The sequence below is a fragment of the Sinocyclocheilus anshuiensis genome, unplaced genomic scaffold, assembly GCF_001515605.1.
Source record: "Sinocyclocheilus anshuiensis isolate Anshui unplaced genomic scaffold, SAMN03320099.WGS_v1.1 scaffold2047, whole genome shotgun sequence".
In the NCBI taxonomy this organism is placed as follows: domain Eukaryota; kingdom Metazoa; phylum Chordata; class Actinopteri; order Cypriniformes; family Cyprinidae; genus Sinocyclocheilus; species Sinocyclocheilus anshuiensis.
In genome coordinates this window covers 956,260-973,276 of record NW_015554063.1, presented here as the reverse complement: position 1 = coordinate 973,276, position 17,017 = coordinate 956,260, and the positions used below count along the sequence as shown (strand labels likewise).

The 17,017-nt window shown below is 35.3% G+C and overlaps 2 protein-coding genes across 4 annotated transcripts; both read right to left on the bottom strand.

Moving 5' to 3' along the window:
- Positions 1-3,410: 3,410 nt before the first annotated feature.
- LOC107668591 (adenylate kinase 7-like) lies at positions 3,411-9,581 on the bottom strand. The gene is made up of 18 exons (XM_016460526.1): positions 9,492-9,581; positions 9,145-9,324; positions 8,934-9,042; positions 8,750-8,844; positions 8,541-8,651; positions 8,288-8,371; positions 8,108-8,196; positions 7,941-8,031; positions 6,611-6,688; positions 6,358-6,507; positions 6,111-6,239; positions 5,536-5,629; positions 5,330-5,458; positions 5,168-5,221; positions 4,573-4,770; positions 3,861-4,081; positions 3,571-3,729; positions 3,411-3,485 (listed from the first exon to the last, which is right to left on the bottom strand). Exons 1-18 carry the CDS (start codon positions 9,579-9,581, stop codon positions 3,450-3,452), a joined length of 2,097 nt encoding a protein of 698 aa, XP_016316012.1. The 3' UTR covers positions 3,411-3,449.
- A 924-nt stretch (positions 9,582-10,505) lies between these two features.
- On the bottom strand, positions 10,506-16,037 carry LOC107668594 (galactocerebrosidase-like). Of its 3 annotated transcripts, none has more exons than XM_016460532.1 (18): positions 15,847-16,037; positions 15,670-15,738; positions 15,505-15,568; positions 15,306-15,419; positions 15,019-15,158; positions 14,886-14,924; positions 14,461-14,591; positions 14,162-14,317; positions 13,903-14,027; positions 13,671-13,798; positions 13,276-13,365; positions 13,073-13,162; positions 12,621-12,765; positions 12,357-12,540; positions 11,750-11,838; positions 11,134-11,208; positions 10,955-11,031; positions 10,506-10,883 (listed from the first exon to the last, which is right to left on the bottom strand). In XM_016460532.1, exons 1-18 carry the CDS (start codon positions 15,985-15,987, stop codon positions 10,737-10,739), a joined length of 2,004 nt encoding a protein of 667 aa, XP_016316018.1. In that variant the 5' UTR covers positions 15,988-16,037; the 3' UTR covers positions 10,506-10,736. The 3 variants fall into 3 exon arrangements, with proteins under 3 accessions (XP_016316018.1, XP_016316017.1, XP_016316019.1); XM_016460531.1 differs by having other exon boundaries at positions 11,134-11,214; positions 11,756-11,838; XM_016460533.1 differs by lacking the exon at positions 11,750-11,838 and having other exon boundaries at positions 11,134-11,297.
- Between the last annotated feature and the right edge of the window lie 980 nt (positions 16,038-17,017).

Sequence of the window (17,017 nt, the reverse complement as noted above, 5' to 3'; positions counted from 1 at the left end):
CTCACTCACTCACTTTAAAGGTAATAAGTAATACCCTCTGATAACACAATCAGAAGCTGAAAAGACTTGTTCAAATGTGTAAATTTATAATTTTCATATTTTGACTTCAAGGTCAGCAATTATAGAGGACAGTCCACTCTATTTCTAATGCACCTTGTTCTTACGTGACACCCTTAATCGTCATCGATCATTGAAACATTTCACTGACTTTCCAAAGGGACGATGCGAGAGGAGCACACACTGTATATATTATAGTTTAAAAAAATAAAAAACAAGCCATAAGGCAAACACGTGAAAAGTAAAATAAATAAATAAAAATACAATCGAACCTAAATAAATAATTTTAATGAATAAATATAAAATATATTTTAGCTGTATGAAACAAACCAATTCATAAAAAGGCAAACATGTGAAAAGTAAAAAAAAAAACCTAAATAAATACATTATGATATAATCAATCAGAAGCTGAAAAGACTTGTTCAAATGTGTAAATTTATAATTTTCATATTTTGACTTCAAGGTCAGCAATTATAGAGGACAGTCCACTCTATTTCTAATGCACCTTGTTCTTACGTGACACCCTTAATCGTCATCGATCATTGAAACATTTCACTGACTTTACAAAGGGACGATGCGAGAGGAGCACACACTGTCTGACGCACATTTCTTGGAGGTGTTCCCCCATTTTGATGAATTTCTGGCCTAGGCACCCAGCATCCCTGCTGTATGTGTGGCTGCATCTCCTCCTTCCTCCTGTCAACATGATCCTGCGCACAATCAGTCGTAGCGTGCAGACTCGCCGGGTACCTTTCCGCTCCTCGCCACGTCCTCTGGCCTCACCTGCTCCGTCTGTTTTATCCGTGAGCAACAGAACATGTACAATTACATCTCACGACTTCTAAATGATCTTTAATTCTTTTCACTGCTATATTGTTGCAGGAGAAAATGGATCAATCTCGCTTTCTTTCACTCTTTCAGTCGGTGAGAGTTAGTTAAAGTAGTAAAAAAAATACTTTGTTGACTTGCCAGGCTTTTTATGAGCAAAAACAAGGTATATTGAACAAAACAACCACATGCATTTTACTTTTGCTTATGTTCTCGTAGTTTGTCAACATGAAAAGACCTTTCATTGTAGATATCTAGAATATTATGTTGATACAAAGTTAGTTACAATCACAGATTCTGCCCTGTAATTAATAAAAATACATTTTCAGGCCCTGCAAGTGAGTGCAGCCAATGATAAATATTGGCAGACAAGAAAAATGTGTCATTTTTGTCGATTGAAGGGAACATAATGATATTCACAAGGAGACCCCCACTGAGACACAGACACAACTGTTCCTAAGCAACAAAACACTCCCCCCCTCCAAATGCAGACAGGGTTTTGGATTGCCTGTTTTACAGCCAGAGATACTCCGGTCTCTAATGTAGTGACATAAGTGAACACAACTGTACAGACTGCTGTACTTACATTTGACGCATTTAGCTCCTGATACTAATAATAGGTATGCTTTATTGAGCTAAAGGTGCAAATATAGTTGAAAACATAAATACGAAAAAATAAATTGTGTGTGTGTGTGCACGCATAGGTAGGTAAATGCATTGTTCTATTTGATTTGCATTGTATTTATTCCTTAGAATTATCATTAAAAGTAATTAAAGACTGAAATAAACAAAATCTCTCAAAAACAGAACAACAGAAGTTATACTTGATGCTGAATTTATTTGTTTTTTTTAATTATATCAATAGGCATGCTTTATTGATCCAAAAGGTGCAAATATAGTTCAATGCAGTGGGGGAAAAAAGTTCTTATTGATATTTATAAAGGTTTGCAGTAGTAGTATAATCTCAGGCCTAACTGTTTAACATACATAAATGTTTCCACAGTGACAGTATGTGGTCAAATGGGATGTTTCAATCTTAGTGGTCTTGGAGGGAAATCAAAAGGAAAAGAAATATGTTGTATTGCATGGGTAGGAGTGCCATCTAGTGGTACATACCTATATAGTAACCTGCTAAAGTCTTGAAAGAAAGAATTGTAGCTTACCAAAAGTTTGTTTAGTGAGATTTTAAAAATAATTTTAATTAATAAAATAGTACTTGTATTCTTAACCATTAATACTTTTGGCAGGGATACTTTTAGCAAAGATGCATTAAATTAATCAAAAGTGACAGTAAAGATTTTGTTACAAAAAAAAAAAATAAATAAAAATAAAATAAATGCAGTTCTTTTAATTTTTCTGTCAAAAAATCTTGACCCTGAACTTATATAACAGTATATATTAAAGTATATATTTTTATTGATTTTTAAGTAGACATTTTAGGTAACTAAGTCAATGTACAATAAAATATTCTTCTAAAAATACAAATAAAACAAAATAAAAATTTTGGCCTCAAAACATGCCCTAAAAATATCTTATGTTATATACAGCATATATACATAGGATTTATTTCCTAATGCAATATTTTCAATACATTTAAAAGTCAGAGAAGCTTGTTAAATTATCATATCTCCGATCACTGATGTTTGCCCATTTGAGTAGCTGAATTTCAGATTGACACTCTTAGAGACCCAAAGGGCTGATATTTTAAAAAGTTTGTTCTGCATCAAAAGTGCTGATAAACAGATTCATAAACAGTTTCCACTCGGGGCCCATCCATATTACAGACAGCCAATATTTCTGCCTAACCTCAAGCACCTGTGCTTTGTCATACACAATCTCGTCCTTAGCAGCTGTACATCTATTGTGGTTGCACTTGACTTGCAAATTCCAACCCGGTTTATTGTTTATTGCCACCTTCTGCTGCCGTTTACCCTATGATTCCTCATATCTTTGGGTTCTGTTATTGCCTGCTGTAAACTGGACTCTTGCACACTTTGTGGCCCTTCTGCATTGTATCATTGTTTTAGTTAGTATAATAGTCTTCTATTTGAGAACAGAGAAACTGGCACTAAGGACTATGTTAATGTATTATCATATTAAAAGGTGAACTGAAGGAGCTACAGCACTTCCTAAAGTGCAGTATTTGTTTATTTTACTAATGAAATTAATTATGTGCTAGCTAAAATGGTCTGTTAATTATCTGCCATTTGTAACATTTATCCTTTGAAAGCAGAGGACAAAAATGAGACTAATCATGACATGATGGACATACTTTCCACAAATGAACTTCCAATTAACAGCTTCATTCAATCAACCTTTTAATGTTTTTTTTGTTTGTTTTTTTTGCATTTTAAATCCATGGATAGATAAACACAGTGAAATAAAATTGTTTTCTATTTGATTTGCATCATTACACACAGCATTACAGTATAATTATTATTCATAATCACCGACTGTATTAAAGATTTAGATTTTAAATGAACATTAAGACTGAAATAAACCTCTCTAGGACAAAAAGTTATACTTGCTGCTGAAACCCCAGGGCAAATAATGTCCATGTTTTATTACCCTTCAGGATTATTTTTGAGAAGGTACTCAGCCTGAAAGATACAAAGAGTGACAATTTGACAATTCTTCCAGAAAAACAAATGAATCTAATAAGTATTATTAAGATGACCAACCTACCAGGAAGTCTATGGGGTCGTCAGGACGTATTCTACAGCATTCGATGAGCCCTTGGGTGAGAGTGGGCATCACATCCTTCATCAGATAGTTCCTTAAAAGTTCTGACTGAGATTCCAACAGGTCATGTTCTTGTCTCCTCACCTCCTCAAGTTGCTGATTCTTAAAACACACAAACACACACTAACATCTCATAGACAAGAAGAGATTAGCATATTTTTATATATTTATAAAGTTTATAACAATGCACTGAATCCACTGTAGTTATCAGAGGATGGAATGCAGGTGCTTACCCATTCCCCCCAGCGCTGATCTCTCTGTTGGGCCTCTTCTTCCTCCCGGCGCTCTGCCTCGGCTCTTTGTGCTGCCCTTTCCTTTAGCTGCTGTTCTGCTTGCCGCCGCTCTTCTTCCTCCACCTCTTCTAATATTATCCCATAGTTCTTTGGTTTGCCCACCTTTTTGCAAACCTTCTCTATGACCAGCAGGTATTCACTCTCATCATTGCTTGTAATCTCTGAAATAAAAGGGAAATAAGGAAAATAGATATACAGGTATTTGGACACTTAGGCCACACTTGTGAATGGGTGCCGTCAGAATGAGAGTCCAAACAGCTGATAAAAACATCACAATAATCCACAAGTAATCCACATGACTTCAGTCCATCAATTAACGTCTTGTGAAGTGAAAAGCTGCATTTTTGTAAGAAACAAATCCCTCATTAAAGCATTTTAACGGTCACTTCTAATCTATAATAATGCTTACTCCAGTCAAAAAGTCCATCTCCTTTCATTCTCTCACATCAAAACCCACCAACATATTTGTTAGACCCGAGTTTGGACTGGTTTTGCTTGTAAATGTGGATTCATAGTGAAATGTCTGGATTTTGTCCAGGAAAATTTGTAAATGTGACCGTACCTTAATGCTTAGCCTGTATTTGTTAGATCAACAGATGTAGTATTACTGCACTTCATTAAAATGTGATTTGGTTCACTCCTTTAACGTTACCTAAATGCTCAGGATGAATCTCCAGATCCTCAAAGTAGTTCAGCAACGTCTCATCCTCTACATTTCTTTCTCTGAAATTGGCTAAGCGGTGAAGGAACTGTTCAGGAGTGTAGGAAGTTCCTTCTACAACAGTCTCGGGTAGATTCAGAACGCGGGTTTTCAGGAAAACATCAGTGGCGTCGACAAAGAACACAAACTCTGAAGAAGAGACAGATGACTGTTTCACTAGTGTCATAGCAATGTTTAAAGCCACCTGTTAAAGTATATCTTTTAACTGAGTTGTAGGTGTCATATTCTCAGTTCATCTGTCTACAAATATAACATCTCACTGAAAAAGTTCACATTATGTAAAACTCAGCTGAACAAGACTGCACAGCTCTCTCATGCAAAAATTACTTTTTTAAATTCAACTTTTGGTGAGTAATATGAGAGATTCCTTTTACAACTATTAAACTTTTGAACACTTTGTCTAGCTAAATGAATTTTATACGATTCAAATCAGTCATGCAAGACTCAAATCTTAAGGCTAATAATTATGATGGAGAAAAAAGGCATTTCTAATCTGCATTATACTTTACATTAATTAATTACAGACCTGGAATGATCTTTTTCTCATGTTTAGATCGCAAGTCCTCAGGCTCTTCATCACCTGTTGAAAATTTAAATAATCATGCAGCAAATCAAAACTCATGTATTATTAATCAGAATAATGATTTAATTGGTTAATATATCACCTAAAAAGGGGCATATTTCTCACCAGTAAATAACTCCTTCGCCTGCTCGTATGTCTTTGGAAAACCGTCCAAAACAAAGCCCTGGTTCATACAGGGTTTAGTCCTGAGTTTGTCCCTCATTATACGAATCACATATTGGTCATCTATCCGTCCTAAACAACAACAACAACAAAAATCTTAATATGTATCATTTCAATATATATCACATCAAAAATTACAAATATACAACCTCCATTCTGATTTATGTTTTCCTTCAGAGTGTCCAGAAACTCCTGAGCTTCACTCTGATCGTTTTCCTCATCCTCCATACCAACACACGACTCCTGATTGATTCAATTAATCATCAGTATAAACAATTTAAAGATATTTTTTCAATGCATAAAAACAGAAAGGATGTCACTACAGGGATATATTTACTTACAGGGATATATATATATTAAAGGGATAGTTCACCCGAAAATGAAAATGTGGTCATCATTTATCTCACCCTCATGGTGTTCCACCTGTATGAATTTCACAAAAGAAGGTATCTTGAAGAATGTTGGTAACCGTTGATGGTAGCCAATGATTCCATGTTATTTTGTCCCTACTGGAAGTCAAGTTTGGTTCCTAACATTTGTCAAAATATCTTCATCAGATATATTCAACAGAAGTAAGAAACTCATACAGGTTTGGAACAACTTGAGGTTGAGTAAATGATGACAGTTTTCATTTTTGGGTGAACTATCTTTTTAAATAATATCTGAATTATATGAACATGCTTTGATGGTTGTGAATAAATTCTGGGTGTTGTACAACACTGACCAGGTTTTCTAATGTTTCAGTGATTGTCTCCTTAAGCTTAACATGGTGAAGTTTGTAATGCCTGCATATCCTCTCCGCTATAGTGCTCTTCCCAACAGCAGGTGGTCCCAGGATGCAGATACGAAGGGGCTGGGACAAATATAAACAGGTGTTGTTTATACTGTAAAACGTTTGATGAAGTCAAAGATCCCAACTCTGATCTTCAACATAGAGGAAGTATCAAAAACGCTAGAGTATTTCAGCGTACCAACAATCCCCTAGTCTGCTTGTATTCTTCAGTAATCCGCTCAATGTTTTCAACCATGCCAGTTTCTGACACCCACTGAATGTTAAAATTCTCTTTCAGATATGTTGCTTCAATACGAAGGTTGACAAGCAAAGAATCAATATCTGTTTGCTGCAGAAAGTGGAAGAGAAAAAACTGTCAATACAAAACCAAAACTGTACAATATTGATAATCTTCACTGTAGTATGTCAGAACAACTGGCATTGATTCTTACCGTCAGATCCCGTGTGAGATAAATCTCCTCTTTTGTAACATTCTGAGTTTTTCCTGGTCCAAGTACGAGTGTTACTGCCTTGAGGAAGAAGATTTCTTTGAATGAGAACCATTTATATATATGTGACCTTGGACCACAAAACCAGTCTTAAGTCTCTGGGGTATATTTGTAGCAATAGCCAAAAATACAGTGTATGGGTCAAAATTATTCCATACTGTAGCCCTGATTCCATACATTCCATACTGTAGCCCTGATGCAACAACATATTGTCATACTCTGTTCCATGTTTTGTGTGTGTCCTGCTCCCCATGTGCCTTCCCATGACCTTATTTGGTTAGTTTCCTGTTCCTCCCCTGATTAGTGTTTCATTGCTCCCAGGTGTGTCTCGTCATCCCCTCCTCCTGTGTGTATAAATAGTGTTCCCAGTCCCAAGTTCTCTGTCCGCTGTTAAACGTCTTCCTGAGCTCGTCTCCCTTGGTTCCTGAAAATAAAGTCTTGGTAAAGTATTCTCCAGCGTCTCCTCGTTCCTCGTGTGTGTGCATCGTGACACATATGTAGAGAACTGGGAGCTTTTCTGAAAATCATTTATTTGGGGAAGTCGTGGCCTAATGGTTAGAGAGTTGGAATCATAACCCAAAGGTTGTGGGTTCGAGTCTCGTACCGACAGGGATTGTAGGTGGGGGGAGTGAATGTACAGCGCTCTCTCCCACCTTCAATACCACGACTGAGGTGCCCTTGAGCAAGGCACCGAACCCCCAACTGCTCCCCGGGCGCCGCAGCATAAATGGCTGCCCACTGCTCCGGGTGTGTGTTCACGGTGTGTGTTCACTGCTGTGTGTTTGCACTTTGGATGGGTAAATGCAGAGCAGTAATTCCGAGTATGGGTCACCATACGTCACGTCACAAAAAAAATTATCGATTTTTCTTTTATGCCAAAAATCATTAGGATATTAAGTAAAGAACATGCTCCATGAAGATATTTTGCAAATTTCCTACCGTAAATATATAAAAACGTAATTTTTGATTAGTAATAATATGCATTGCTAAGGAGTTCATTCGGACAACTTTAAAGGCGATTCTCTCAATATTTAGATTTTTTTGCACCCTCAGATTCCATATTTTCAAATAGTTGCATCTCGGCCAAATATTGTCCTATCCTAACACACCACATACATCGATGGAAAGCGCATTTATTCAGCTTTCAGATCATGTATAAATCTCAATTTCGAAAAATGTACCCTTATGACTGGTTTTGTGGTCCAGGGTCTCTCACACACACACACACACACATACATATACATACATACATACTAAATGTGTAAAATCTCACCTTTATGATATCCTCCATTGTGTTTTTGTAATCATCAACCGCAACAAAGTATTGTGACTTTGGCTTGTGGTCAATGATATTTTGGATGATCCTTCATGAATACAAATCAAAGGGGTGTAAATGCCCAGTAATTTAGTATTCATAAAAAGCTTCACAATATTACTTACCCTGCCAGATCTTTGATGTGAATAGTGGGAATAATATTGGAGCCATCTCCAAAGATGGGCACCTGGGAGACTTCCCCCAACCATGACATCTACATAGAGCAACTGTTTAGCTTCAACTCTTTAATTAGCACAAAGTAATTACAAGTGTGATGCTTTTTAAAGTATGTGCATATGATTTACCTTAAAAAATAAATGGAAGATGTGTTCTCCCATTCCATACTGTAGCCCTGCTGCAACAACATATGTAGAGAACTGGGAGCTTTTCTGAAAATCATTTATAAATAAATATGAACTTCACACTTTTAAAGTACTGCTCACTTGAAGTGTTGCAAACATTATTAGCAACTATAAATAGTGTGTACAGCTGTTTAATATTGCATTGCTTTTCTAAAATGGAAAACTAAATATTCTTCTGCAAGGGGTTCTTGCTTACAGTTTTGCCTAATTTGACCACAAGTTTCTCCAAACCGATATGATCATGGAAGTTGGGGTGTGCTTTTCTTCTCCTGTAGTGCTCTTCTGTAAAAGGAATCTCTGGATAATCCTATAGTGGAGTTAAAAATATTCATTAATTCAACCTTTTAATCTTGTTTTGCATGCTGATCAATAGAGTACTTATTTGATCACTTTAATTATTCCTACTTTATCAGCTGGTTTAGTCATAGCCCACGTCATGATTGTTGACACCAGGATAAACATCTTGGGCCCAGAAAACTGGTCCATTTCTTCATGAAGAGCTGTGATTGGATGATAATTAAACTAGCATCTGCTCAGGAAAAAGATTTATAGCAAGAAATGGCACATGGATTTAATAAAAATGTGATACCTGACACAGCCCACTGGGCTTCATCTATCTGATTGGCATACTGAGTAATATTATAAATGACCACATCGCATTTCATTAGATGATGTAGAAGGTCTTCTCGCTTCAAGTTCTGGTGGGGAGTAAAAGGGATTTGATGAAAAATACAATTGACAACAACTTCTAAAATTCATATCTTCTGCATAATTCTGTAGGCTAGTTGTGATTTATTTACGCTGTGCTCTTCAGCAATGAAACTGCACTTCTCCTCTGTTTGGCTGGAAACTGTTCCCACAATCTGGAAGGTTGCACCTTTGAGTTTTGGTTGCTCATCATGCAGCCTGTCGTCATCTTCCTCCACATCAGCCTCTCCAGGGTCCACAAGAGATGCACCAACCACACATGCGTCTAAAATCTAAAGACAGGAAAATAAGGGTAAACGAAATATACAGTAGTAACGTATGGACATAACTGCCCTGCAAGTTGACATTTAATTTCAAGCAGTGTCTATAATTATTAAGCTAAAACATGTGACCCAGTTTTTCTATATATAATATTGCAAAATAAATAAATAAATCTTACCCTTGCTATATTTTTCGATGTATATTTATCAATATCGTTAATAAAAACACGTCGGGCGTTTTGCGGCATCTCCTCAGTCTTGTCTGCCATTCTGTTGTTGTTGTTTTGTTGCTAGGAAACAGGTGCGTTCACGTGGTTCAACGTGCGTATATGACACTAAATACAAAGCTGATTTTGGAAGCGTTTACAACATAAGCCTCTATAAATAATACAAATCATTTACATAAATAAATAAAAAATAAGGTGGTGTCTAGATAACAAAATACGGACAAAAGAATTAATATTTGTACACTTACAGTGATTGCATTATTTATGACCTATGATGGTAGAGTCTAGCTTTAGCCTTATATATAAAGTTACATTTATCATAATATTATGAGCTAACATAAATCAAGTAAAACAACGCATAGAACATGGATATTTCTCAGTAGTCTAAATGTTGCTGTGCTGCTCCACAGACATGACATTACATACGTTTCTGATGGCAGATGGTTGTGTGTGATTGATCATGCTGGTCAGTTGTGGTCATTATCTGGTCCAAGCTGAGCTAGATGATTGATCATCTGGACTAACCGCTGATGGGGCAGAGACTTGGTAGACTTGGATCAAGCTGGTTAGAGCAGGTAGACTATCATTATTCAACAAAATTATAATTTTAATTTTTTCCACATGAGAAATTTGCTCTAGGTTTGATGTTTTGTAATATAGGCCTACTTAAACTTCACAAAACAATGTGATCTTACTGTCACAATGTCTTTAGCTAAATATGTTCATTATTCAAATCATCATTACATAAAAATTACAAATATTGTTTCACTATACATTTACATTTAGGAGGAGTGTGGTAAGACATTCATAATGAAGCTAAAAATATAAAGCACATATCAGTGCTTTATCATGTCGCAATTTTGTACAGCTCGCCCTACTTTAAATGACACACAATGCAAGATCTTTTTTACAGCTTAACAGTCATTTATTAGAAAAAATATAGATTCAAATTAAATTAACAACAAAAAAGTTCACAAAACTCACACTGTCAATTCTCTAGACATCTTAAAACAAACCAATGGTTTCAATTATTATTATAGTTATTAATATTATTATTAATGCACATTGGGTGTAGATGCAACTGAAACCTTAAAAAATTAACAACTCTTTAAATCTCTTCATAATCACATTAGTCACACACCTGTTTGATTCAGTCTGCTTGTTTACAGTGTCACAACAATGGCAAACCAAAAACCATCAAGCTAAGGCCTCTATAGCAAAATTATCAAACTGTGCAAGTTCAAATGAACTAGTGCCTATGGCCGCCCATCCATGTCGTGGCTCCCAGAGCACTGCATTCTTCCACAGGGGATAGCCATCGAGATCTGCTGATGCATAGTTTCCCTAAAAACACAGAATAAATGACAGATCAACTGAAGTACAAATCTGACATTTCCATATATAATTCAACAGACCTTGACTGTAAGGGTCAGTGTGTACCACACACGTGCTCTAGTTCCTGACATGCCCTCAGCAAGAACCGTCATTCCATCTGTTGGATCAAAGGGCAAATATGACCTGGCTTAGTCAAACTTACAGCAGTAGGGGAAAAAAGGAAACAAAAAAACAAGGCTTTTATTATTCAGATGCTTACTGAGGTCATTTGTGACTTTGTAGGTGCCATCTGCATAGACCCAGAGAAAGACTCCCCTTGTGCTTCGGACAACACCTCCACCTTTGTTCACTCTGACAGCAATGAAGACTCCACCAGCGTGCACAGACTCCATGTATATGTCACATGACACCATCAGGTCTTGCCTGATAATCGTAAGTACATACAGCTGTTAACTGCATAGAATCTATTTACGTACAAGTACATGACCATTTAAAAGTTTTGTTGCTATTTTTGAAATAAGTCTCAGGCTTACTAGGGCTGCATTTACTTTATCAAAAATACAGAACAATTTGTGATATAAAATATTATTGCAATTTTAAACAACTGTTTCCATTTTAATATATTTTAAAATGTAACTTATTCCTGTGATGGCAAAGCTGAATTTTCAGCAGCCATTACTACAGTCTTCAGTGCCACATGATCAGAAATCATTATAATATGCTGATTTGATTCATTTTTTATGATTATTTGGTGAATACAAATAACAGCATTTATTTGAAATAGAATTTTTTTTTAACATTATAGATGTCTTTACTGTCACTATTGAACAATTTAAAGGGATAGTTCACCCAAAAATGAAAATGTGAGACAACACCTCCACCTTTGTTCACTCTGACAGCAATGAAGACTCCACCAGCGTGCACAGACTCCATGTATATGTCACATGACACCATCAGGTCTTGCCTGATAATCGTAAGTACATACAGCTGTTAACTGCATAGAATCTATTTACGTACAAGTACATGACCATTTAAAAGTTTTGTTGCTATTTTTGAAATAAGTCTCAGGCTTACTAGGGCTGCATTTACTTTATCAAAAATACAGAACAATTTGTGATATAAAATATTATTGCAATTTTAAACAACTGTTTCCATTTTAATATATTTTAAAATGTAACTTATTCCTGTGATGGCAAAGCTGAATTTTCAGCAGCCATTACTACAGTCTTCAGTGCCACATGATTCTTCAGAAATCATTCTAATATGCTGATTTGGTGCTCAAGAAACATTTCTTATCAGTGTTGAAAAAAAAAAAATTTGTGCTTAACATTTCTTTGATTAGTAGAAAGTTAAAAAGAACAGCATTATAAATGTTTTTGTAACATTATAAATATTTTTACTGAATCCTTACTGAATTAAATTATTCATTTCTAACACCAAACCTTTAAATGGTAGTGTACATAATAGTTATAAAATCCTCACCATTGATAATCACCAATAACACTTATTGTCTGATCAGCATCTGCAACCCAGGTCACCGGACGCTGAGTGACTACCTGTCGCAGAGTGGAAACATGAGGTCCAGGATCTGTCTGGTTAGTGAAGTATTCAAAGACCCCCGTCTGATCTGCAAAGTTTGGAGCCTCTGAGAAATATGGATTTCCAGCTGGGAGACAGGAAGTCGAAGTTGTTAGATTTGCACACACTGTGTGAAAAGTATTAGAATAACTATTAAAAGCTACTTACAGACATCAAAATCATCTTTGTATGATTTAGGAAAGGGAGCAGAGGGTGGAGGATCTGGGTAACTCCCTCTCTGACCGTTTCGTACAGTAGTAAATGTATATACCTCATCAACATCAAGCTCTATGCTGAAAGACCCTTCAGTTACCTACAGCATTCACAGTTTACACAGAGATATTACATTAGATTTCAAATAACAAGTAAATAATTATTAGAATAATCAATTTATTGAACCTATTTATATTTTTTAAGAACCCAGACTTTCTTATATTAAGTCTTTTTGGTAGCACTTTATTTTAAGGTGTCCTTGTTACATGTTACATGTACTTACTAAGCCAAACCCTATAGTAAGTACATGTAGTTAATTACACTGTAACAAGGACACCTTAAAATAGTGTAACCGTCTTTTTAAAGAGATTATATCATGAATATCTTGATTTTATGTATATACTTACTTTAATAGGTTTGATATTTTGGAAGAGGGCTGTCTTGTTTGTCTTGAAATCAAACCTTGAATGCCACACCTGCAGCTCACTGATTGAAGCCTGTAAAAAAAAAAGAAAAAGTTATTCCAAATAATTACGTACATTTCAAGTCATTGTATCCATTATAAACCATTTAAACCACAAAAAAGAGGGGGAAAAAAAAGTCCACGTACAAAAGTCCCTTTCAGATGGAAGGTTACATTCTGGTCAGTGACATCATATGAAGGCAGAGGAGGTCTTATACACACAGAGTGATCATGGGTCTAAAAAATAAAATAAAATGACGTGTTTTCATACAAATATAAAGACCATTAAGAGGATATATGTACACTACTGTTCAAAAGTTTTTTTTAATGCTTGTATTCATCAAGGATACATTATATTGATCAAAAGAGACAAGATTTCTACTTCAAATAAATGCTATTCTCACCAGCCTTGGCAAGCATAAGAGACTTCTTTCAAAAATATATAAAAACATAAAAAATTAAAAAAACTTTGCAACCCTTAACTTTTGAACGGTAGTGCATGCTATGCTAATTGTGTGGAAAATCAATTTCAAAAGTCTCACCATAGTTTCAGTGATTATTGTTAGATTTCCTCTTTCATCAGTTAATGCAACATAACTTCCGCCATGTGTGAAGTGTCCCACTGTCTGCAGGTATGTCCAGCCAGGTTCCGTAAACTGGGTAGTGTGGGCTTATAGTATTTTATGAATCAAATACTTTGATAGTTATATCACACATTATGTATATGATGCATATAATATTTATGCATATATAGAGTATATAAAAATGCATTACCTGTTATCCAAATAGGGGACTCGACAACATAATTTCCACTCCATGGCTCTTTTGCAGTCATTAGTCCATCCCTTTCAAAGGGAAGGTCCTCATAATAACTAGAAACAAGGTTCCAAGATATGGTCCTAAAAGCAAACACAAACTGCTTTTCTCATCATTGAATATACACGTTTATATGTCTGAATGTTTATATGTGTGATATTTCTCCTTATATACTGGGAAATGCTACATGATTCGGATAATATCAGAGGTGTCATACGCTGTCATTTTCCCATTGACATAGTTCTGGTTGAGAATTCGGGCCCAGCAGCCTCCGCCAACATTGTCATTAAAGGTACTGTAGTCTTCAGAGGACCACAGTTTCTTTCCAGTCTTTAGGGCCTCAGGCACTGTGTTGGTGCCAGGATAATGAACCCTGTCAGTCAAACCATTCCAACATCAGGATCTCACATCACCACACTTTAAACATATCTACATGTCATTATACATATTTTTTCCCATTAATACATATTTAAAAACAGGATATGTACATTTTAATAAGGAATCAAAAAGATTTACCCTAAAATTTCAACAGCATCCTGTAGCTCTTTGTCAGCAATTACAACAGAGCTGATCGGCTCCCAGAGGTTATCACTGGCAATGATTTTAACTCTCTCCAGACCACTTTTATCCAGTGTATATCGCAAAAGCTAGCAAACATTGCAGAGAAAGAAAATATACAAGGCCATTTTTGACCCAAACTTAAGTTTCACATGCTGTATATGAGTCAAAAAAAAAAAAAACCTAATGTAACGGGCATATGTAAAAGCATAAAAAAAAAACCAATGTAACAATAAGACAGACACCATTTCACTTTTCAAAATTTTAGGGTCGGTAAGATTTTTAGGTCAAGGTTCCATTTATTTTATCAAATATACACAGTAATACTGTGAAAGATTTAAAAAAAACATTATTATGAAAGATGAGACTCTGACAGTACTCACCTTTATGTACTTACTGTTAAAACTCCTTTCATTCCATATCTGAGCAATAAATAAATAATCAGATGTTCAGGTTAATGAGGAATATGGCCACAGAAAAACTGAGAGTATATTGAAATAGATGAGATGCATTCACCCCAACATAATCAATGTCCAAGTCATGGTACTGCTTGGCCCCAAAAATCCAGGACACCACATAAGAAGCAGTGATATCAGGGAAACTATATGGCCAGTTTTCACCATTTCCAACCCATCCCGGAAAAGCCCATGGTAGACCTATTGAAAATAAATTATTAAAGGTGAAAACTACTAATTACAGTTTGGGATTGAATGCATAAGTACAAGAGCATTGTAAGTAGTTTTGCATGCTTGCCCTGTTTGATCCATTTGTTAGATATTAATTTTTATTTATTTTTTTTTTACCTATGAGGGTGATGTTTGGATTCCTCTTCTTGGCTTCCTTCATAAGCCACCATTCATATCCTCTAAAATAATTCTCATCATCTTCATAGTGCATGTGTGAGGGCTCAGTTCCATCTGTAAATGATTAACATTACATGTAATAGGTCATATGGATAAACATTCACTGTACATACGTTTTAAAAGTGAAAGTGCCCTATACCTGTAGTCTGAGCATCGCCTCCAATTTCAACCTTCAGGATTTGTAATGAGGCTCCAAATGTAGGCTGTTAAATACAAATTGACATGTATACAGTCTATAATGTAAATACATAATATTACATAAACATAGTCTGATCCGATTCCTTTCTAAGCAAAGCAAACACACCTTGAATAGATAGTCTAGAATCTGACTCCGATATGGTTCAGCATAATTGACGAGCAAACGCGAGGTCGCCTGTAAAAACATTTATAACACACTGGTTGGTATTGTTATGCAGATGTTAGCGTTTTCTGTAAACTAAGCCCTTCAGAAAAAGGAAGCGCACTAAAGTAAAACACTGACCCCACCACCGCTTAAACTACCAATGCCATCAAACGATCGTCCTAATCCAGTTTTATCATCCAAATCGTAGTCCTCACCTAAACAAATACTGATACAGAGAAAAGTACTCAAAAACACACAACACTGATTTCCTATGTTCATTCTAACTTGTGCGTTCCTTCAACATTATCAGCTGACTTGCATGTTCCGCAATAGGCGGTGCTATGATGAACCTAACCACGCCCCTCACAAGCTCTCAGTCAGAGTGGACACGCGGCAACTACAGGGGGCGTGGTTTATTTTGGGTGAGAAACAAATAGCCTACTGGTTACCACAGTAAACCATTTAGGTGAAAACGAATACATTTTATTATATTGTTCGCATTTATAAAAGAGTCATTCCTGCTATGCCGTATATTTTCATATCTGCATCATACATATAATTGTATGCCTATTAGATAACTATACAATACTCATTTTAAATATTTATATTTATTTTTTATGTGAACATTCATTTGCGGTAAATCTTGAATAATTTTGTTCATTTTTTTTTTTTGTAATGTTTACTTATTTTTCAATGTTCCCGGTGCTGTGCACTAATTTCTAAGAAAAAAAAAAAAAAAACTCAAAACTAAAATAATGTTTTAGTCTTTGTTGTAGTTAACAGTTAGTCTAGTGTGCAAAATCCCTTTAATTAATAAAAGACATCGTCCTTCAGGAAGTGACATCATTTTGGTGGGAAAGCAACAATCAACAATTTCAGCATCTATAAGTATTTTCTAGAGATTCCTGCAATGTTTTGTGGTATTTGTTAATTTGTAACTGTAAAGCATATATGTATTATAATCAGTGTTGGGGAAAGTTACTTTTAAAAGTAATGCATTACAATATTGCGTTACTCCATAAAAAAGTAACTATTTACGTTACATACTGAATCTTTTTTTTTTTTTTGTGTGAGTGAGATGAATTAATGCATATTCATATCTATTTTATAACTATAGTACTCTTGTAAATGAAAAAGTAATGTGTTACTTTACTAGTTACTTGAAAAAAGTACTCTGATTACGTAACTCGCGTTACTTGTAATGCGTTACCCCCAACACTGATTATAATTATGATATTTATATAATTATAATATATATTTATGTGTATGGTAATATTACAATTCAAAATTATGCTTAAAAGCATGTTGA